Consider the following 23,488-nt stretch of genomic DNA (forward strand, 5'->3'; position numbering starts at 1 on the left):
AGAAAACAAATATAAACTCAAGTACACATCTAAAGTCCATTCTCATTATCTATAAACAATGGCAAAGGCAGTCTGATAGTTTAAATCAGGATGTGGTTCTTGTAGTTGAAGATTAATCTGACAGAATCATGAGATCATTTCTCAAAGATGTCAATGGTTATCAGTTTAGTATAGTATTGTATGCTTTAGACATATGTAATATTTATACCTCATACAACTGAACACTTAAAATCTGTATATCATTTTTATTCATCACACATTTATTTATGAAATTGAAATATACAAGTAGACATTTCAATAATGATAAATGATTAAAGATTAATACGTGTAATTCATTTGATATTTCACCTTGAACTTCTTGCTCTTGTTTCTTGTATGCTATATTGATGTACTTGTCCATTGCTCTGACAGTTCTCCTTCATGCGGTTAATATGGAGCTAGTTCTTCTGAAATGCCTCTTCTGAACACATGTCATTGGAATATATTTCTCTTGTTTCCTAGCATCAGTTCTGTTGCTCTTATGAAAGTAATATTCTGATACACAATGTCCACATGTGCATTAGTCATGTGTATTAGTCCTGGTTCTGTAGAGTAGTAACACTTACACAATGAATCTCTCTGTATATTGAGAAAGGTTATTTATTAGAATGCATGCTTTACAGGCATCAAATCTAAAAATGGCTGGCAATGCATGCATTGACCAAAAATGCAAAAGTGGTTCAGTCCCTGTGGATGGATGTCTCTGCTGATCTTCAATATACACTGGAATACCAAAGTAATAGGATGTAATGCCAATGAAGGAAATGACTTGCTACAGAAGTGAGAACAAGTATGAAAAGTGAAAAGGCTTCCACCGCCTCATGTCTTATATAGGCTTCCAGAAGAATGCATGGGCCAGATTATGGGTGGGTGTGATGGTTTATATATGCTTGTCCTAGGGAGTGGCACTATTAGAAGTTATGGCCTTGTTGGAGTAGATATGTCCTTGTTGAAGACAGAATCTCACTGTGGGCATGAGCTTTGAGACCATCATCCTAGCTGCCAGGAGCAAGTATTTTTCTAGAGGCCTTCAGATGAAGATGTAGTGTACTCAATTCCTCTTTGCACCATGCCTCCCTGGACAATGCAGCCAAACTACCTTGATGATACTGGACTGACCCTCTGAACCTCTAAGCCAGCCACACTTAAATGTTGTCCTTACAAGTGTGGCTTTGAATATAATATGTGATCACAATACTAAAACTCTAACTTAAGGACAGAATTTGGTACTAGGGACTGGAGTTTTGCTGTAATATGACTGTGCTTTTGTTTGAAAGAATGGAGAATTTGGAGTTTGGATTTAGAAAGCAGTGGACTACTTTAAGTGGAGTTTAATGGGCTATCCTAGTAAGAACGTGGAAGACTTTGTTGCTGAGAGGGTTTGAACTGGGCAGACCTGACCCTTGAGGTTTCAATGGAGAAAAATTCAGAATACGGCATAGAGACTGTTTTTATGGTGTTTTGCTGAAGGATGTTGCTGCTTTTTGCCATTGTCTGAAGAGTCTACGTGGGGCTAAGGTGAAGAGATTTATATTAATTACTTTGATAAAGGAAATCTCAAAACTGCCTGATATAAATGTTGTTGTATAGTTACTAAAGTTTGTTCTTATGAAGAATGTTTTAAAGAAAATCAGCAAGCTGAATAAGGAAAAATACAAAATACATGGTTCAAGTATTAAAGGTATTATAGGAAGTAGCATGGAGCTGAATCCTCTGTTCTAGGAGATTTTAGATTAAGGGAGTGGGATTTGGGATCAAGATCCTACCTGATAAATTCAGGTCTAGGTATGGTGGTACAAATGTTTAATTCCAGGAGAAAAGTTAAACAGATTTCTGAGTTCAAGGCCAGCCCAGAGAATGATGTTGCCCACAGTGGGCTCTGACAGAGAACAATTAATTTACCACTGTCATGGCAACAAGTTGTCAGGTAAGCCACTTTATCCAATTTATTTTAAGATGTGGCAAGTTAACATTTAAAACTAACCATCTCATCTAGGATTCCTATAATGCCTCTGTCAAAACAAATGCTGTTTCATGTTTGCATTATCCACCGACCTCTCTATTAACAGGAAGTTCTCTGTCCATAAGGCACATGTTTTGCTTTATTACTGAATCTAAACACTTAGAGAAATCTCAGAAATTATATTCCATTCACAGAATGGACTCAAGATCTAGAATATTAAACTTAAAATATTTAATTAAAAAATTTTAATTAAATTTTAACTACAACTCCTATCTGTGCATAATCCTTTTTAAAACATACTGTAAAACACTGCTATGGAACGAATAACACTAAAAAATTACCTCGACTCTATTAAACAGCAGAGCCTTATATATTCTGTGGATTTTTCTAAGGAAAATTACCATTTCTTCCTTAAATATCCTGTCATTGCACTCTTAACCACAGAAAACGTCGATGGAGAAGGAAATTTAATGGTGATGGAGAAGGTTTAAATGAATATAGGGAATACTCTACTTTGTTTTGAGTAGCTATAAATTAGACAAATATAGAGACTTCTATTATGATGATTAAACATAACAGCAAACTTATTGATAAATTTATAGGAATTTATAGATATGGTTGCAGTGAAGATAATGCATTTTTTTTTATGTTTCAGAATTATCATATGATTGGACCTTCAATGATAACCCTTTGTATGTTCAAGAGGACAAGCGACGATTTGTATCTCAAAACACAGGGAACTTGTACATTGCCAAAGTAGAACCGTCTGATGTGGGCAATTATACTTGCTTTGTCACAAACAAAGAGGCCCACAGAAGTGTCCAAGGACCACCTACTCCTTTAGTGCAGCGCACTGATGGTAAGATCAGAAGTTACCTTCAGACTCAATTCTGTGACTCTTACATCATGGGGAGGTCTTCAGAGCCTTTTGCTTTCTTCTTTTAAGTAGAACCAAAATCATAGAAATTTAGATGAAATTCGCTAGCACAATGGAGATGAGACATAACCAAAATCATGAAAGGGAATTTTGTAGTTTAATACCCACATGGTACAATTTACAAGTTTCTGGGTATACCGTGCCATTTCACTTCTGGCACCAGAAGAGTTTGTCTTCTCATTGCTTAAGGACTGGGGTGTAAAAAATGATGGGGGGACTTGGCATGTGTGTATGTGTGCATGTGGATGCTGCCAAATTTTCATACCAAATTGATGAAGTCATTTTGCAACCTCTCTTCTCTTCTGGTTCTGTTTTCCATCCTTGCCATTATTTGCTGCTGTTGTTCACCCTTTGTTTACTGGCTGGCAAAATGGAAAACAAGAAATATTGTGCCCAAGGAAAGCAAATCATTCCAAAGAAGGATGGCATGGAAGATATGTATCCTAAATTATATCTCTGAGAACTCAGATTGGTCTCTTATGTGCTTTACAGCTTAGTGAAGTCAGAGCTGGAGCAAGATTTAGAGAGGTAGAAAGTCATCTAAGTGGAAAAATCCTCTAGTTGATTCTCTAATTAAATGTTCACAGTGGGATATGTAAAGATAAAAAAATCTGTTAGTTCATTTTATTATCAGATTTTGAACTTGAAAGGCAATACCTCATAGAATTTTGTTCCCCACCCCCTGAAGAGTTTAAGACAAGCAAGGATATAATGGTAATCAAGCTAACAGAACTATGAAGCCAGCTCCCCAGAGTTCTCATGGCAGCAATTTCAGAGCCAGTAACTATTCAAATATTCCTTCAAGGGTCTTATTCAAATATCGGCAAACATTAGATTTGTGACTTCATTTTCTCCCGTTCTGTGATTACTCTGCTCAAGAGTGGGAAAGTGCATAAGCTAACAATTTGCATAGAGATTATCCAAAGTTATTCCTATCTTATTTTTGTTTGTTCTTAATTTTTACTCCCCCTATCTTAATTCCTTTCTTCTCTCACCTCCTCTGCTCTCTTCTTCATTTTAATGGTAAAAGTACTGTAAACATTGTGTACAATATGAGTCAATTAACTCCTCTAACAGTGGGCATGCAAGAGCTACCAGTTGTTCAGAAAATGGGGAAAGAAAACTTAAAGCAGCCAATTTAGCTTCAGAATTAGCATTGATTGGGACATTGAAATCAGAAACGTGTGGAAGTTAGATCTTTATAGTTTTACATTTATGTTGTGATTTGCACTTCGTAAAGTCCCACTGGCCATTCAAATTTCATTTACTTGTGCTGGAAATGAGCTACTTTGACGTTGATCATACCACTTTATAAAATAGTGGCAATTTTTAAAAATAATCCCAAAAAAAGCATTGATTAACTCAGATGAAAACCAGCTATAACTATTTTTGTTAGTTATAACTCTTCTGGAAAATAGTGTGTTTATGAGAACCTGCTTTATTCTAACCATAATTTAAGAATTCTAATTGAAACCTTAAAACAGTGAAATTATGACCTTCCCAAACATGCTATGAACTTTGCTGCAAAGCCCGGTACACTGATTATAGATCATACAGATATTTAATGTTTGGTTGTGCAGTTCCTCTGTTGGTTTTATTGCAGAATAGTGGTATTTTGGATTGTGCTGTATCAGACTTCTGACAGTACTAACTGAACCTTCTTCCCTTCTGACTAATGCATCTGGCCCTGTGAATTCCACAAAATGAGGATGGAAATGGCTGTCCCTAGTGAAAGATCTTTGTTAAAAACTCAGAAGCACGCATCCATGCCATGATTGGAAGCCCTACGATTGTTTAAGATCCAAGAGTCAAATTTTGGTTAATGAAGCATTTACTTCATAGGAAACTTCTCTTCTCAAGAAATGCTGCTAGCTGTTTTGGTATTTAACAGGTGTCATGGGGGAATATGAGCCAAAGATTGAAGTGCGTTTTCCTGAAACAATACAAGCTGCAAAGGATTCATCTGTAAAACTGGAATGCTTTGCCCTTGGAAAGTAAGGTTGTTTTTTTTTATGGTTGTTTTAATTTTTTTAAAAAATCTTTTTATTATTCAAATATTGCTCTAAGGAAGATTACTGAACAGATTTCAAGTGCCGGGCATTTTAGGGGGTGTTCTGATTGGAGTTTAAACAACAACAACAACAACAATATAAACAACAACAATAAAATGTCTAATACTCTGATAGTGATGGGGGCCAGAATTTTATTCTGAATAAATTGTGCCCCATGTACCACACTCATCACCAGAGAAAATGGGCACTTGCATAAGATGGTGGCAAATCATTGAGCATTTGACATACGTGTCATCCTTCTCTGACACCTAGGAATAGACTACTTGGAATGTCCCCATGCTTAATTAATCAGTAATTCTTACAAATGAAAAACTTTCACCATTCTCCTCTAAAATAAGATTAATTAACATCCAATTGTTGACAATGGATAATTAGAATTGAGTCCAACCTTCCGTTGTTAGTTGGTTTTGTTAGATAAGTCTGTATTCGCAACAGGTTTGGATGCCTTTAAGCCAGCAAAACCTTTGGCACAGAACATTAAGAAAATGCCGTTGTTTTCCATGGTATTCAAATCTTACTTTAATGCCTGTAAATAGCGGTAACCATCAGGGAAAGAAGCTGGCAGACCAGTTGGTTCCATTATTTTCAAACACAAGTATACACCTGAGTTACCTTGCTACTTGTTGGATTAAGTTATTATTGGCTACTGTACTGGTCTAAGACAAAATTTGATTTCACCACTTCTTAGAAATCCCACTTCAAAGCCATTTCCCCCATCTCTAGAACATGTCCTAAGTAATATGAGAATAACTTCTGAATGTGAGCAATAAGGGATTATCTTTAATCCAAAGGTTTTTTCTAATGTGATCCTCACTGTGATAAAATATAGATCCATTTACCAGACACTGAAGAATAGCCTTAAAAGTACAGGCTTTTTATGAACTCACTATACTCAGAAGTACATAAAATGTCTGCTGACTCTTCATTTTTTCCCCTAAATAACATTGCATACATCTGTGAATTAGACTTCTTATAAGATCAATTTCTTTTAAAATGAAACAATTATAGTTCGTTTTATACAAGAAGTTTTATCCAACATGTTTTCAAAAACTAGCCAAATTAAATTTATCCATGAATACCTATTTATTGATTAATGATTCTCAGACAATACGTAAATAATTTTGTTTGTATGACTCTTCAGACATGATGACTTCTACCATTCTAAACTTTCTACGAATCATAGAGACACCACTCATGAAAAATGTCAATAATATCACATGGATTATTTTTAAATGAAAGCCAATGAAATAGAGTTTTAGGAAAGAACATTAATCTGTCACATTTGTCAAAAGGAAATGTTTCTTTTAAAGATCTATTTGCTTTTATTTTACATGCATTTGTGTTTTGACTGCATGTATGTCTGTGTGAGGGTGTCAGATCCCTTAGAACTGGAGTTACAGACAGATGTGAGCTGCCATGTGGATATTAGGAATTGAACCCAGTGCTCTTAACTGCTGAGACATTTTTGCAGCACTGGGAATTATTTCTTAATTAAGGAAATTACATCATAAAAGCAAAACTATCAAATTGCTTGAGGCTACTCCTCAACAATCTGATTAAAATAATTTTATTTCTCAGCCCCTATAGCAAAAACTTTATGATATCAAATTATCTGTGTCTCTTCAAGTTATACCAAATGATAACTTTTATTATATACGTGAAAGTGAAGCTTAGAATAGATAAGTAACTAACCTGCCTTTAAACTCAGGAACATTTAAATAATTAGAAGGTAACTGCTTTTGAAATAATTGAAGACAATTTAAATTCCATTTTTTCAAGAGCTATGTCATCATTAGTAAATATGTTTGTAACTTCTGTGAATCTTCACATTCTCATCCAATAGGAATTGTTAGAATGCTTGCTGAGAATGTTGGCAGGGGAAGTGGGAATGAATAATACATATAAAATATTTAGTTCAGTACCATCATTTAGCCAGTAACTGTTCACTGAATTATTCTAAAGCCTTGGTGTTGTATCCATTCCAATTCTGATAACCAGTATTTCAACGAATGGAGGTGTTCCAACTGCAATACTAGTTTCAGTGTCTGCAGTTTATCGTCTCTCACCACCACATTGGTCTCTCTGTCTTGCTGTCTATCAGACTATAGAAAGAAAGAAAGAATGGGAGTCAGTCCTGGAATAAAAGGAGAGGACTGGAAGGGAGGGAATGTGTTCCCCAAAAGACCAGGATTGCTTTTCTTATTTTATGTTTCTCTGTCGTGTTCAAACCAATTTAAAACTTAAAACTGATAGTTGGAAATATTTTATTTCATGTAAAGCATTGTTGTGAACACCCCTCCCTACCTCTTTCTAATTTCCTTATTTCCCCTCCTTGCTATCTCCTTTCCCCACTCCACTCTCCCTCTCCTGATGTCCCTACCTTTCTCCTCCTAACTTCTCTACTTCTCTGCCTTCTCTCTACCTATCTCACACAGACTCTCCTTATCCCCCATCTTTAGTTCTCTCTTTCCATCGCATAAATAAATCAGTGGTAAAGAATAAATTTACCTGTATTTATAGGTAATATTTCATCTATGTAGAATAATACTAAAGGTCTATGTCTCTTTTCAGACCATTTTCTTAAGAAATTAGGAAGTAAGAGAATACAATAAGTTATAGGCAAGAACTGTTGCGCTTGCCTCTTTTTTGGGGGGGTGCCACTTAAAGTCACCATTTGACAGCATGATTGTGATCCTGTCATACGTTAGTGGTAAAAATTCATGAGTAATTTATGGAAGAAATGAATTAAAAATCCATAGAAACCATTCAAATGAACTCTTGGAATATGGGTACCATGGAACAAATTGAAATAAATAGTATCTCAGTTTTATTTGCATAATGACTACAGAAAAATATTTAAAAGCTAAAAACCTGAATGAAGTAACATTTATAATTTTAAAATCACCAGAAAACATAAACCTAAAAAATTTATTAAAAAATAAATTATCAATACTTAATTTAGAAACAGTTGAGTTGAAAAATTATATTTTCATTATAAAAATTAAGCATAGCTTTTTAGAAAGAAAATGATGCTGATTGAGAAATTAGGCTAATTGTTAATCATATCCAAAATTCTACTTTCACATGAAAAATATTCAATGAGAACTGAAAAGATGGGGAAAATTCCTTAAGTATACATCATAAAACTTAGCATGATGGAACTAATTTTATAAAGTACACTTTCGCAAATTTTATTTGACATGATTTAACAATATTGCCATTTTGATTATTAAACTGCCATTCAAATACAATAGGATTGGAACCACAAGGTCAAAACATCCTCTGGGTTGATGGAGAATTTAAAGTGCCCTGCATGATAAATGTATACTATATAGTTTTGCAACATAGAATTGTTTGTCATACTTTAGAAAACATTCAAATCTAAGTTACCCACACAGGTTTTCATATATGCTTGCCAATTGTTTTCAGAAAATAAATATTTGGTCATTCTTCTTCTTGAGCTTCATGTGGTCTGTGGATTGTGTCTTTGGTGATCCAATATTTTGAGCAAATACCACTTATCAGTGAGTGCATACCATGTGTGGGTTTTGTGATTGGGTTACCTAATTCAGAATGATACTTTCTAGTTCCATCCATTTTCCTGTGAATTACATGAAGTTGGTTTTTTATAGCTGAGAAGTACTCCATTGTGTAAATGTGCTGTATTATCTTTATCCATTCCTCTGTTAAGGAACATCTGGGATTTTTATCTTAGAGCATAAGCCATTGGAGTTTTGTTCAGGAAATTTTCCCCAGTGCCCAGTTATTTGAGACTTTTCCCCACTTTTTCTTCTATTAGTTTGATTGTATCTGTTTTGATGTGGAGGTCCTTGATTCACTTGGACTTAATCTTTGTACAGGGTGATAAGAATGGATCGATTTGCATTCTTCTACATGCTGACCACCAGTTGAACCATTTGTAGAAAATGCTCTCTTTTAAATACTGGATGATTTTAGCTCCTTTGTTAAAGATCAAGTGACCATAGGTGTGCTGGTTCATTTCTGGGTCTTCAATTCTCTTCCATTGATCTACCTCCCACATTCTTAGAAGGGGGAACAATTATATTCATAGGAGGCAATGTGGAGACAAACTTTTGACCAGAGACTGAAGGAAAGTCCGTTCAGAGACTGTCCTACATGGGGATCCAGCCCATATATATACATATAGTCACCAAACACAGACAATGTTGCTGATGCCAAGAAGTGAATGCTGACAGGAGCCTGGTACAGATATCTCCTGAGAGGCTTGGCCAGAACTTGACAAATACAGTGGTGGATGCTCACAGCCAACGAAGGAACTGAGAATGGGGTCCCCAATAGAGGAGTTAGAGAATGGACTGAAGGAGCTGAAGCAGTTTGCAACTGCATGAATACAATACCAAACAACCAGAGATTCCAGGGAATAAACCACCATCCAAAGAGTGTACATAGACAGATGCATGGTTCCAGCTACGTATATAGCAGAGTATGGCCTTGTTGGGCATCAGTGGGAGAAGAAGCCCTTGCTTCTGCCTAGGCTCGATGCCCCAGTGTAGGGAATATCAGGGAAGGGGCGGGTGGGTGGGGAACATCCTCATTGAATCAGTGGGAGAGGAGATGGGATATGGGGTTTATTGATGGAAAACCAGGAAAGGGGATAACATTTTATATGTAAATATAAAAATATCCAATAAAAAAGAAAAGTGATATTTATAAAAATAAGAAACATTTATCAAATAACATGTTAACTTTAAAATATATAGAAATAAATTTAAAAATAGTGTATTTGTTCAAAGAAAGATAATTTGTTACAATATTTAAATATATACATTTCTCTGTTGTGTAATTAAAAATCTGGAGATAAAACCAACTTTCTTAGCATTTAAATCAGATTGTATAACTATAGGTTTCCTGTCATTTAAAAAATAAACTCTCTATAAACTATGCCTTATAAAAGTAATTTATAATGCAATGAGAAAAGATTGTTCTCTCAGATAGGAATTAATTCAGTTGTTTATTACTGAGTTTGCTGAACCAGTACTTACCACTGTATATTCTAGAAGATGTATAGTTGTCCATATATATATATATATATATATATATATATGTGTGTGTGTGTGTGTGTGTGTGTGTGTGTGTGTGTGTGTGTGTGTGTGTGTGAGAGAGAGAGAGAGAGAGGGTGCAGAAATAGAGATACAGAGAGAAGCAACAGCTGGATAGGATGCAAAAGTCCAAACAAGCAAATAAAATAGAAAAAATACCATTTTTATTATTAGTTCTTATTCTTAGCAAATAAATATTCTAGGTTGTAGAAAGAGATAATTTCTGAAGGAGTTGTGTGTGTGTGTGTGTGTGTGTGTGTGTGTGTGTGCAAATGCTTGTGTGCAGACATGTGGGAAGTGTTTTAGACTGCCTCATGTTCACTTATACATTTATGACATCTTACTCTCCTCCTGGAATTATTGTTCTCTTCCTTTGTCTTGCTTGGTGTTCTGTCAGATATATTTGATATATCCCCTGAAAGCAACTGTGTGAGGAGTGATTTTTTTTAGTGTGAATTTTACTTTTGCTTTATGATGAACTGGGCCTGCTGATGATTCACTGCACCTTTGCTGCCAGCACCTAAACTTCTCTCTACTGTGCCTGTCTCTGTCTCCTTTACTGTTTTTAAGTATCCTAGAGACCTCATTGAGTATTTGTGCTAGCTGAGATCTTGATGAAAACCTCCTTGTTTATATGGAATTCAGTCTTTGTTTACTATTTCTAGAACATGGTTAATTTTATGTCTGTTGTTATGAACTCGACTTTTTCCTACTCATAATTTTTTTATTGAAAACATTTTAATTAATAAGATTTAACTGACAGGGGGGCCATCAGAGCATATTTTGGCACTTCCACTAGTGATTGGCTACAGCATTCTGTGTTCAGGTCAGTCTCTGACTTTCGAAATGAAAAGTGCTAATCCCCAAAAACTAATTGGCCTGGCATGTAGAATGTAGTCTTTGCTGACACAAGCATTTCCTACTCATAATTTTAACTGTTTTAACTTACTGGAAAAGAAATTATTTTGGTTGTATACTAAATATCGTAAATACCATGTTGAAGAGTGTAAGATTCTAATGTATTTATATAAATATCCATCTTTACTCTTTATATAGTTCATTTTCTTGGATCTGATTTTGTTTCTTCATGTCACATATACTGTTTCAAATAAAATGCCAAGTCAGGGAAGAGTGACCATAAACAGTAGGCATAACCAAAGCAGACGTGGATTATAGAGCTATGGAAGCAATAAACCTTATTATAGAGAACTAGAGGGAAGTGAGAAGGGAGGAGCAGAATTTCCAACCCTACCTAAGTAGGGCTGCCAGCAAAGTTGAGAAAGAAAACTTGTGGAATATCACGTGTTCATAAACTATAAACTGTAATTCTGAAAAAAAAAACCCACAGGTTAAATAGGAGATCTGCATCCTATACAGGAAATAGACAGAGGTGTATCTAAGATCATTATCCCAGTGCTGACGATAAAGCATTTCAAGAGATATTTTACAAATCAAATCCTACTGGCCAGGGAAGGTAGAAATGAGAATTTTATTTTTTGAAAACCCAAATCCCTCTCCTTTTACACTGGTCAAACAAGTAGCCACTGTAGAATCATTTTAGGTCCAACAAATCCAATTTCACTTGGAGTTCATTGACAAGTTTTACTTTAGTGGAAAGCGCAAACTTGCTTCAGATAAATTTATGGGACCTTCAATCCAAAATCTGGCAAGAGGAAAGAAACTAGCTGTGAGTGAAGCTGAGTTAGGATGCTAAAAGAGGTCTGTATGTCCAAAACACAGAATGGTTCAGATCCTATCCTCCACTAAACTAAGGAAGACTCACTTGTTCCTTAGACTTGTAATCCCAGAGTCAAAGACAGAGGGTGGAAAGCCAAGGCAGCTTGGAAATGTTCTATGCCACATTTGCATAGAAGGAATCTTGACAGGAGTCTTACACAGAAAGAATGCCTTTTGTATTATGGGACATGTCTTGTGGTTCTTGGGTTCAATGTGTCAGGAAAAGTTTGAGGACTGTACATGTGGTCCTTGTTTTGGCACACCATTATGCACAGCTCTCTCTCTCTCTCTCTCTCTCTCTATATATATATATATATATATATATAGAGAGAGAGAGAGAGGAGAGAGGAGAGAGGAGAGAAGGGGGAGAAGAAGGGGGGGAAGAAGAAAAATAGCAAAAAATTAAAAAACAAAACAAACAACAAAAAACCCAACCAAAAACAAAACAAACAGCATTGATAAGCCATCAGCCTACCACACTGTTAGGTAATCCAGTACCTAGTTCAATCTGAAAACAGCTACTTCTGGTCACTAACAGGTTTTAACTTCAGAGAAATTCTCTACACCAAGTAAACAGCAGAAAACATGCGTGAAGATTTAATGTTTTTATTTCTTTCTCCTCAGAAAGAAGAAGTAATGATCACTTTAAAAATTATCTTTATTTTCTCTACATTTACTTAATTGTGGCTTAAAGTCATACTTTTTCATGTCTTTAAATAAATATAGGTTCTGTGGATAGAGAGGTGGTTTATTGGCCAAGAGAATTTGTGACTTTTCAAGAAAACCACAGTCGAGTTCTCAATACCTATGTTAGGCAGATCACAATAGACAGTAATTTTTCTGGCACTCATGTGCACCTGTACATACAAGGAATCTGCTCACAGAGATACATCACATATTGCCAATTAATTCTTAAACCAAATAGTTTTCTCCAGAGAAAATCATACCAACTGATTCTCTAATACAAAGTGGACAGTCACTCTTGAAAAAATATTCATTAAAATAATATCATGTAGACTGGTAAATTAATATTTAGTAATAGACACAGCCAGAATACAGCAAATACATAGGCAAATGCCAGAAGCAAACCACTGAACTGAGAACGGGACCCCCATTGACGGAATCTTAGAAAGGACTGAAAGAGCTTGAAGGGGCTTGAGACCCCATATGAACAACAATGCCAAGCAACCAGAGCTTCCAGTACTAAGCCACTACCCAAAAACTATACATGGATTGACCCTGGGCTCCAACCTCATAGGTAGCAATGAATAGCCTAGTAAGATCACCAGTGGAAGGGGAAGCCCTTGGTCCTGCCAAGACTGAACCCCCAGTGAGCGTGATTGTTGGGAGGAGGGTGGTAATGGGGGGAGGATGGGGAGGGGAACACCCATATAGAAGGGGAGGGGAGGGGTTAGGGGGATGTTGGCCCGGAAATCAGGAAGGGGAATAACAATCAAAATGTAAATAAGAAATACTCAAGTTAATAAAGATGGAAAAAATAAATTTATGTAAATTAGAACAGAAAAAAGAAATATGAATATATATGCAAATATATAACAAAAATTAATGAAGAAGATACCATGAATTTGAAATTGGACAAGAAAAGGTATAGGGCTCTACTGGAGAATTTAAGGGATAAAAAGGAAGATAGAAATGTTGCAGTTAACATTCAAAACCAGCAAAAAAAAAAAAAAAACAAAGTTTATCACACACTGAGTAGTATATTATATGACTTGTATATGAATTATCTCTGTATAAACAATCACTGAAAGTATGGTCAAAGTCTGGAGTAGGGTCAATAAAATCATTTATCAAGTCAAAAACAAACACAGCTCATTCTTTTCTCTCTGTCTCTCTCCATAACTCTTTCCTTTTCTTATTTATTTTTATTAATGTCAACTTTCATAATTTTCAGCTTCTTCTTCAACTTCAGTATCTCACTATCTTCAACTAAGTATCTTAGTCACGTTATTGTTTTTAGTCTTAAACAGTTGCTGTTTCCTACTTTTCACATTAAAATGTTTGGCAGAATTTTGTTATTGTTTATTACTAATCTCTCTTGTGAGTGATTAAATGCAAGGCCGTCTAATAAGAAAATTCCCAGAAAATTTAAAGAAACGTCAACTCTACATAAATTACAAAGATGAAATACAAAACAGAAAGGTACTCTACCACTTTAAAACTCAGAACTCCTTAATGGCCATGTCAAAACTTAAGAAAATGGTTGAAATCCCAGGCAAAATGTTCAGAACATGTAGTTTTGAAATGAGAAATGAAGGTTTCTAAGGAGGGCAATAATTCAGCATCATGAGTAAGTAACTCAGCAAGAACAGTGAAATTAAGAAAAAGTTAAGGCTGAATAAATGAAATAAAATCATTATGGAAGCTTCATAAATAGATTAGAAGAAGCAGATGAAGTGTCTTGGAGACCCTTGTAAAGAACAAATAATGATCACATTCAAATAATAAAGAGAAAAACAGGAAGTATACCAGTTTGTAAGAATTCAGTGATATAATGCTACTGTGGAAAATAATTCATGGGGTATAGAAAGAAGCTTATCTACAAACTAATACAAATGAAACCCTGAACCTGTGTTAAAAAAATCTTTGAAATCTTCAGCGAAATATAGGCGTTCAGGGAGAAAAATCATGGCTCAGTTGTCGCTACTCTTGTAGAGGCATTTTCTTGCACATGGATCAATTGACTCATAGCTCCTTGTATGATCATATCTAGGAAATATGACACTCTCTGAGCTCCATGGGCATCTGCATGCATGTGGTGAACATCTATTCATAGAACCACACATATGCCCATGAAAAATACCCTTTAAAAAAAGTAGAAATGACAAAACAAAATGGCCCCCATTTCCTACAGTTAATATACTTAGTACAGTCAGAGTGTATTTGAAAGTTATAAGGGAAAAATGGCAACTGGTAGCAAAGAGAAAAATATTAGATGAGTCTATCAGTAGACACACTAAAAAATCAAACCAAACCAAAAGAAAATATAAAAAGATTGAAATAATGTAATTAACAACTTTCAACTGTGATTATATTATCAAGTTATCTTTTAAAAATTATATAAGACGATTCAGAAAACCAGATCTGTCCAAGTCCTCAGTAGTTTAGTCTTACTATCTTGGAAGTTTTTTGATGCTAGTTCCTAAACTTATAAATTGAGGTTTTTCTTCATAATTTACTAAAATTTTTGTTTCTAACATGGAGGTAAGTCAAGTCTTAATTGTCATTTCATGGCGAGGAAGCAGATAGTTTTTATTGATAATTTTTAAAGTAAATACAGTCCAGTTTAAAGACATATTCACTGATGGTCCGGCATTTACAATTTTGCCTCAGCAATTTTGACTTCAATACTCATTTTCATAACCTTTTTCATGTGTAGGTATATCCTCTGTATCCATCACCTTCTTCCATAAATCTTTTATTAAGCTGCAAATTATTTGTGTGTGTGTGTGTGTGTGTGTGTGTGTGTGTGTGTGTGTGTGTGTGTGTGTGTGTTCAGGGCTAGATAAGGTCTTACTGTAGCCCAAGCTAGCCTTGTGCCTTCATTTTGCACGTACTGGTTCTACAGGTGCGGGCCACCATGGCCATTGTTTGTAGTTCTGATGATCAAGCTCAGGACTTTTTGAGTGTTTGGTCATCACTCTTCCAACTAAGGTCCATCACTTCCAACCATTTAAAGCAAATTATCAATAAATATCTTGAGGGATGCAAAGATGAAATTATTCATTATCTATAGTGTGTGTTGATTACTAAGAACTCCAGCAATAAGCATTTTACATTACACAGTAAAACAGCAATCACCCAAGGACAGACCCTTTCAAAAAACAAACTACACTTTTCATAAGAATAAATAGTATTTTCAAAATAATTACTCACAGGATAGGGAGATTAGACCACACCGATCTGTTTTCAAAAACAAAATATCACTCTAGAGATGATTGGAAAGTATTCTGAAAACATAATTCAAGTCATTATATCCAACATAGAATGCTGTTGCAGTCAAGTAGCTATGAGGCACAGACACATGTCTACAGAAGGCTAGCTGATACATTCAGTTACAAATCTCATCACCTCAAACCGCAAAATGAAGTATCTAATACTTAGGACATTATCTGTCTAAACGGTAATTGCTATGACTTGGGGACATGTAAGTTACTTTCTGTGTTGGGATTTCAAAGGGAACATGATCTTGGCTTTCGGCTTTCAGCTTCATCCCATTTGTTTAACATGACATACTCTTAATTGCTTAAGCGATAAATGAAGTGTATTATGAAATATCCTGAAAAACTTCCATTGCATAGGTGCTTTGCAAATACAGTGTATGACCGATGAGTCTTTGCAGCTCTTGGAAGAAACATTTTCTCTTAGTAGAGGTAATAAATTGATGAGCAATACAACTCTTCTTTGATAAGCAACAACAACAACAAAAAACGTATTTGTCTGTATTTTTAAAGTTAAATAAAATTATTAGTAATATTAAATGTTTCTATGCATTCTGAAACCTTCAAAGAAGAATTGCCCTTATTCATAAGTGTCTGTTACTTAATTTTTTCTATTTTATGACAAAACTTATTACCAAACTCAGCTATTAATATCACACAATAAATCTGAATTTTAAACACAAGGATGTTTGGTTTTGAAGACTTTCCAGATTGGAGAAGAGATGTTTCATTATTGTTGGCTCTCTTTCATATATATATGGATATCATTTCACATTATTTTGTCTTAGGACATTTAGGTCAGTCTGATGACAATATTTCTATTATCTGTGCATCAATCTATTGAAATAGCTATCAGATCTTTATACATATCTCCATTCTTCCATGTATAATCTACCTACCCCCTGTTTATCAATAGTTTGTCATCTATCTGTCTGAATGCCTGTCTATCTATCTAACTAATGAGGCAAGGTTTTGTTCTTTTCCCCAAGCTGGCCTTTAACCTGAGATCCAGTCTCTACCTCAATAACTGTGAGATTAGAGGCATAGATAACCACATCCTGTTTGACCATAGAATGAAGTAAATTTAGAGACTATGAACTTTCAAAGGATCCTCACCATTGTCTTTTCTTTCTTATTTCACCAGCTATCTTTATAATTTCTAATGTTGACTTCTTACCCTTTGCCCTCTCATGGAGTTAAATTAGTAGATAACAGAATATATTCATAGTCATGGTTTGTCCCATTTTGATCACAAAGTACACTTAAATCCTAACCATAAGTCCTTGCCCTTTGTTTTGAATTACAGGGAACATTGTGTTGACAGTAAAAATTATGAACTCTACAGAATACTCATTACTGCTGACCAGGTACACAAACATGAGGACGGAAAAATCTTCACGGCTTTCATTGAGAATGACAACACCAACTCCCTGCAAATACATACATATAAAACTACTTAGTTATCAACAGTGCAGAAGACATTATTTTCTAGTGCTGGGTTCAAATCCAGAGCCTTGAGGATAAGTGCTCTGGTAGTGAGTTACAATAATAGCCTATGAAATGGGGGATTTACTAAAGTTTTTTTTTTTTCTGATACTGGAAGATAACATGGTTTCCTGAGAAGAATGGATTTAGAACTAAGTGATACCTGCTTTTACCCACAACTATCCAAGCTATAGGTTGGCTAAAGTGGTCAGTTTTCTTCCAGCGAAGAAAGTAGACTCATTAATTGACAGATATAGCAAAATTGTTATAAGATCAGAGGTTCTATTAATTTACCTGCAGAATTTACTAGCCCACAGTAGAAATAATAAGTAAAGATATTTGTTTGTTTGTTTGTTTTTCTATTCTATTTTTGTTTGTTTTAAAGCCTCTGAATTACAAAGTTAGTTCGACTGAGGAGAGAATTCAAACATTCATTAGGAAAAAGAAATGGGCTGCGTTGAGCTTCACTATTAACACAGCTTCTTAGAATGACTGATGAATTATGAATTCATCACTTGAAATATTCTTGTGGAATCTTCCTAAACAGAGATTGCTATCCTATCTTTCACTCATTTGCTAAATTGGACACTGATTCTGTTTAGAACAGCAATCATGTGTCAGTGACTATCTCATTAAAATTCCTTTATTAGTCAGTGGGTCAGTCAAGAGGATATCCTGTGTACCATATTTGTATGTGGTGCCTGCAACGCCCACAAGAGGATTTTGCTTAACCTGAGACTGGAGCTATATATGGTTATGACCCATGATGTGAGTGCTGAAAACTTAACCCGGAACCTGTGCCAGAGCAGCAAGCACACGTAATAGCTTAGGCATATCTCCTAGCCCATGAAAAACCAAATTTGAATAAATGGTATTAGAATACAAAAATGGAGCATTTGTTGCAGAGCAATTTCATATAAATCTCCAGAACACTACTTCCCATTTATTATTTACATTATTGTGGGTGTACTTGTGACAAATATGTAACCAATATTAATGTGTTGCTATTAACTAAAGTGCATGTCTATCAGCTTGTCTTGGTCTTTACTTCATGTTTTTATGAATCGTCAGCACATTTCATAGTTCCTTGGCTAAAGCAGCAGCTAAGACTCCTCCTTGTTTTGGGGGATCTTGCCTGTTTAAGGAGTGATGGTTAATTTTATTATGGGCTACCTATCCCTTGGAAGAGCATGCTAATTAGACTATGTTTACAACCTTTGAGGAGGAAGAACAAGGAGGAAAGATGCCTGTTTCATTAAATAATGCCATGGTCATGTTTATACCATGATGATTTACGAATGCCGAAGCTGGCCTTCATTACCAACTGAAGTCATTCATTTTTATGAGGTTTCTCTACTGTAAAATGACATTTTTTCGTCTCATCATACTGCTTCTTTCGGGAAGGTTAATTGTGCAGTCTACAGCTCATGAATGTGAAGGTTTGTTTCATCTTTTTGTAGCATATTAAATCTATATAATTCATTTATAATTCAGACTGAGAGATTTGACACTGTTCCATTTATCAATTCTCAGTAACTTAGACAGACCTGTATAAACATATACACGATTTTTCTGACTTGGGGTTGTAATTTTCTACTTTGGTTTATAAATACTACTCTACTCAAGTTGTTTCAGTTTTCAGGATTGGGACCTCCTTTGCTGGCTGCTATTCCTCTTCTTTTTCAAAGCTCCTCTTCTTATTTTTAAATGTGTATATGCATGCATGTTTGTGTGGGAGTGTGTGCACCTATGCTAACTTCTGTAACTTCTGCAGGTGCCTAAAAAGGTATGAGAATGTCAGATACACTGGTGCTTGTGTGACCAGATGTGACATGGGTGTGGGACCTCAGCTCAGGCCCTCTGGAACAGCAGGAAAAACTCAACTGCCGAGTCACACCTCAATCCCCACCTTGTTGAGTGTCTTTAGCACTTCCTGATTTTGTGGTATCACAAGATATTTCTGGCTTAACTTCTGTATGTTTTGCCCGAGTCTTTGACCTAATATTCTGAAAAATTTATGATATCTTAGGTTGGAAATGATACTAAAATCCAATATCTGTTCCTTTCAGGTAACAGAGTATAAGAGATCTATATTAGCATATTTCTTTACTGAGAGTTGACCAGGGAACCTCTCTGGAAGGCAACTGAGGGTGTAGAACACCAGTGGGGGCAAAAGTTGGTTTTGTGAATGTAAGATTTCTTAGTATTAATACTTATTCTCCTTGAGTTTTCCTTATTCTGTGGCCAGAAACCTATGGCTTCAGGCAAATTATCACCTTATGGGATTACGTAAAGAACTTATTGCTAACACTCACTTTTCCGGCCAGCTAGCCAGAAACCTCTCATTGTGTAGGCTGGTTAAATTTTTGTGAACTAGAGAATTAAAATGCTTTACATAGGTAAATACACACACACACACACACACACACACACACAGAGAGAGAGAGAGAGAGAGAGAGAGAGAGAGAGAGACATACTAACATATCCACTCTCTGGCTAGACCCAGCCATTTGTCTCAACCAACTTCACCAGTGCTCATGCAAGCATACATACATACCCATTTACCTAACAAACAGACATATACATTTGGAGGGATGGATGGATGGATGGATGGATGGATGGATGGATGGATGGGGCAGAGTTCCAAAGGTGAAACTATAATCTGCATTTCTTTTCTCTGCTTTTTCATAGACAAGTTCTTAGAAAATTACCTCATAGATATGCTGTTACACAAAATAGGAGTTACAAGTGGATGTTGATATTAAACTCAAAGCAGTGATTCATGTTAAATGTCAATTATAAGTTCAAAGCCACCATTTCATATGGCCTTGTGTTATCAAAATGCAAGCCTTTGGCTTCACCCTTGCAACCGAATGCTTTTCCTTAAACACGAATTCGTCCCAAGCTTATATATCTGAATAGTGTAATATAAAAGAATAATAATATTCTTATTATTCAGCCTTTACGAACTATTATAAGGAGTGGGCATATTCTATTCTTGATTTTTAATTCTACCACATGATCTAAAAAAAAAACAACTAAAACCATCTCTTTAAACTTTCTGACCGAGATATTTGAATCAAACCAAAAACTCTATAAATCATTAATTCATCTAAACAGTGTTAATTCCTGGAAGTTCATCTTCAAGTTCATATGCAGGAAATCTGCCTGATAGGGTGGGCTAGTGTTTAGGAATTGTTAGGCTATGTGATAGTGATGTGCAAAAGATATATTAGTTGCAAGTAGCAATCCTCAAGTGAAGTCTCTTTGGGACCTAAACTCTCTGACCTCACACATCTTAGTCCATGCAAAAATGTGAGTCACCTCCAGGAGGCTACCTGCTCTTCAGCCTTTCCTAGATGGCTCCCTAATAACACTGTGTATTAATTATCTACCCATTCTGTGTCTAAGTTTCTTATACAAATTTCAGTATGTGTTCTTATTGCTCTGCCTGCCTCCAAACCATGACATCCTGGCTTGCTCTGCTGTTACTCATTTGCTTACTGTTAAAAGTTCCATCCAGTATTGTTTCGTTTGGGAAAGTTTTCAGTAATAAATGTTATATAGGTTTTATTATTCCTACTAATTTGACCCCTTTAAAAATACTTTATTCATCCGAACAGGTCGGTAGTCATTTTTCTTGCAGTTAAAAATTTTAGATTCCTAATCATAAAACATTTTAATATTCTAATTTTAATCTTCATCTACTCAGATATTTTCTATGCTTTTCTTGGGATGAATTTGTACATAATTTTGTTCATCTCTAGTGTTATGTGTAGGGCTGTTTTGCCAATGACTATATAATTTTTTCTGTGGTAAATGTTTCCACCAGTCATCTACATATCCTAATGTATACTGTTCAAACTGAGCAATATTCCTTTTGGTTTTCTAATGGAGACATTCAGTTTTTGTCTCTTTTCCCACCCTTTTGTTGAAAACAGGTTCTTTTTCATATAATATATCCTGATTATATTTCCCCTGCTTTTGTTCCTTCCAATGCCTCCCTGTCTCCTTTCCCTCTAGATCTATTCCATTTCTGTCTCTAATTAGAAAAGGTTAGTGTTACAAGAAATAACCATGAAATATCACAGAATATAAGATGAAGCCAAAATTATCATAACAAAGTTAGACCTAGAAACCTAACAGGAAATGAACCCTAAAACTAGGCACAAGGGTCACCACCCACTTGTTTTCATGGTCAAGAGTACCTTAAAACAGTACCAAATTAATAACTCTAATATGTATTCAGAGGACCTGATGTAGACCCCTGTAGGCCCTGCACTTTCTGATTCTGTCTCTGTTAACTTCAGTTTCTGTGTCACGCTTTATTGATATAGAAGCCTTGTTTATCTGGTATCCTCCATCTACTCTGGCTATAACATGTACTCTGCCTGCTCTTCCAATGGCATTTCCTGAATTCTGAGGGGAGAAATTTGGTGGAAAACTCCACTTAGATTCTCTCCCCACATAATATCTGGCTGTAGGTCTCTGTATCTGTTCTCATCTGCGGCAGGAGGAAGCGACTTTGATGATGACAGAATAAGGTACTTATCTATGAGTATAGCAGAATATTAGTTGTTGGAAACAGATTCAAATTAGAATATTAAAATGAATTCAAACATTCATCAGTTGTTGAGAACTCCTACTGTTAAAAACAATAGTAGTCATTTTATTGACACCAGTTTTTATAGATTAATAGTGTTTGTCTGCACCCTAGGTCTCTGGGCTATCTATACTATGGTTCTTGGTTACTGAAACTATGTTGGGATTGAGCTTGTTCTTATGGAGTGGGCCTTAAGTCAAATCAGACACCAGTTGGTTACTCTTACAAGTTCTGTGCCATCATTGTCTGAGCATATTTCAGGTAGGACAGATTATAGGGCAAAGGTTTTAAAGCTGGGTTGGTGTTCAATTTTCTATTTTGATAGCCTGCTGAGTAAATTCCTGCAAGAGACAGGAAGGTAGGAGGGAAGGCTCCATGTCGGCATGTACTTGACTTCCCCACATTCAATGAGTTATATGGATAGTGTCATCAGCTTTGGCATACTACTGTCAATTTAGAGTGGCATGCCATAGCGACACCTTGAGTTGTTTGGGGCTATCCATAGGATCTCCTTGACCAACAACTCAATCGAATGGTTCCTAGTCTCTCCATTGGAAGCATTGCTTGGCAACAAGGGGTAGCCAATTCTGTTTGCTCCCACTTTGTCTGGTTTATAATTTCCTTTGCCTCACAGATTCTTCTTCTTTTCATGAGGTCGCATTTAGCAATTGTTTGTCTCGGTGTCTGTGCTACTGTCTTCAGAAAGTCATCTCCTCTGCCAATGCACTCAAGGCTATTCTCCACTTCATCTTCTGTCAGGTTCAGTGCACCAGGCTTTATGTTCAGGTCACTGATGCAATTGGAATTAAGTTTTGTACACGGTGATAGTATGGATTATTTACATTCTTCTATGTAAAGAAATCCAGTTTAAGCATCAAAACTTATTGAACTTGCTGGGTTTTTTAATCCAGTGTGTACTTCTGGCTTCTTTATAAAAATCCAGGTGTCCGTACATGTGTATATTTCTCTCTTAGTCTTTAATTCAATTTCATTGATCTACATGTCTGTTTTTATGCTGATACCATGCGATTTTTATTACTATAGTTCTGTAGTACTTGAAATCAGGAATGGTGAGACCTCCAGCAGTTCTTTTATTGTTCAAGGTATTTCTAGCTTTATTGTTCTGTTTTCCATATGAATTTCAAAAGCATTCATTCAAAGTCTGTAAGAACTGTGTTAGAAGTTTTGATGGGGATTGCATGTAATTTGCAGATTACTTTTGGAAGGATGGTCATTTTTACTATGCTAATCCTATCAATCCATGGGCATTTATCTTCTGACATGTTGTTCAATCTCTTTCTTCAAAGACTTGATGGAATTGACATATTTATCAAACAAATGTTTTATTTGCTTGCTTAGAGATTCCACAAGGTATTTTATATTACTGGAGGTTTTTGTGAAATGTATTGATTTCTTGATTTCTTTCTCAGTTTATTTTTTCTTTGTATATAGGAGGATGACTGATTTTTGTGAGTTAATTTTGTATCCAGCTACTTTGCTGAAAGTGTTTATCAACTGTAGGTATTCACTGGAGGAATTTTAGGGTCACTTATTTATACTATTATGTCATCTGTAAATAAAGATACTGTGACTTCTTCCATTCCAATTT

At 35.5% G+C, this 23,488-nt stretch overlaps 1 protein-coding gene across 2 annotated transcripts in view; it reads left to right on the forward strand.

Moving 5' to 3' along the window:
• The window catches only part of Cntn6 (contactin 6), a 396,250-nt gene that overhangs the window by 258,452 nt on the left and 114,310 nt on the right, over window positions 1-23,488 (forward strand). For both annotated transcript variants that reach the window (XM_039107156.2, NM_013225.2), the window contains exons 6-7: window positions 2,658-2,861; window positions 4,831-4,933. In XM_039107156.2, coding sequence (XP_038963084.1) covers window positions 2,658-2,861; window positions 4,831-4,933 — 307 coding nt within the window. The remainder of the gene's footprint in view (window positions 1-2,657; window positions 2,862-4,830; window positions 4,934-23,488) is intronic.

The sequence above is a fragment of the Rattus norvegicus genome, chromosome 4, assembly GCF_036323735.1.
Source record: "Rattus norvegicus strain BN/NHsdMcwi chromosome 4, GRCr8, whole genome shotgun sequence".
In the NCBI taxonomy this organism is placed as follows: Eukaryota; Metazoa; Chordata; class Mammalia; order Rodentia; family Muridae; genus Rattus; species Rattus norvegicus.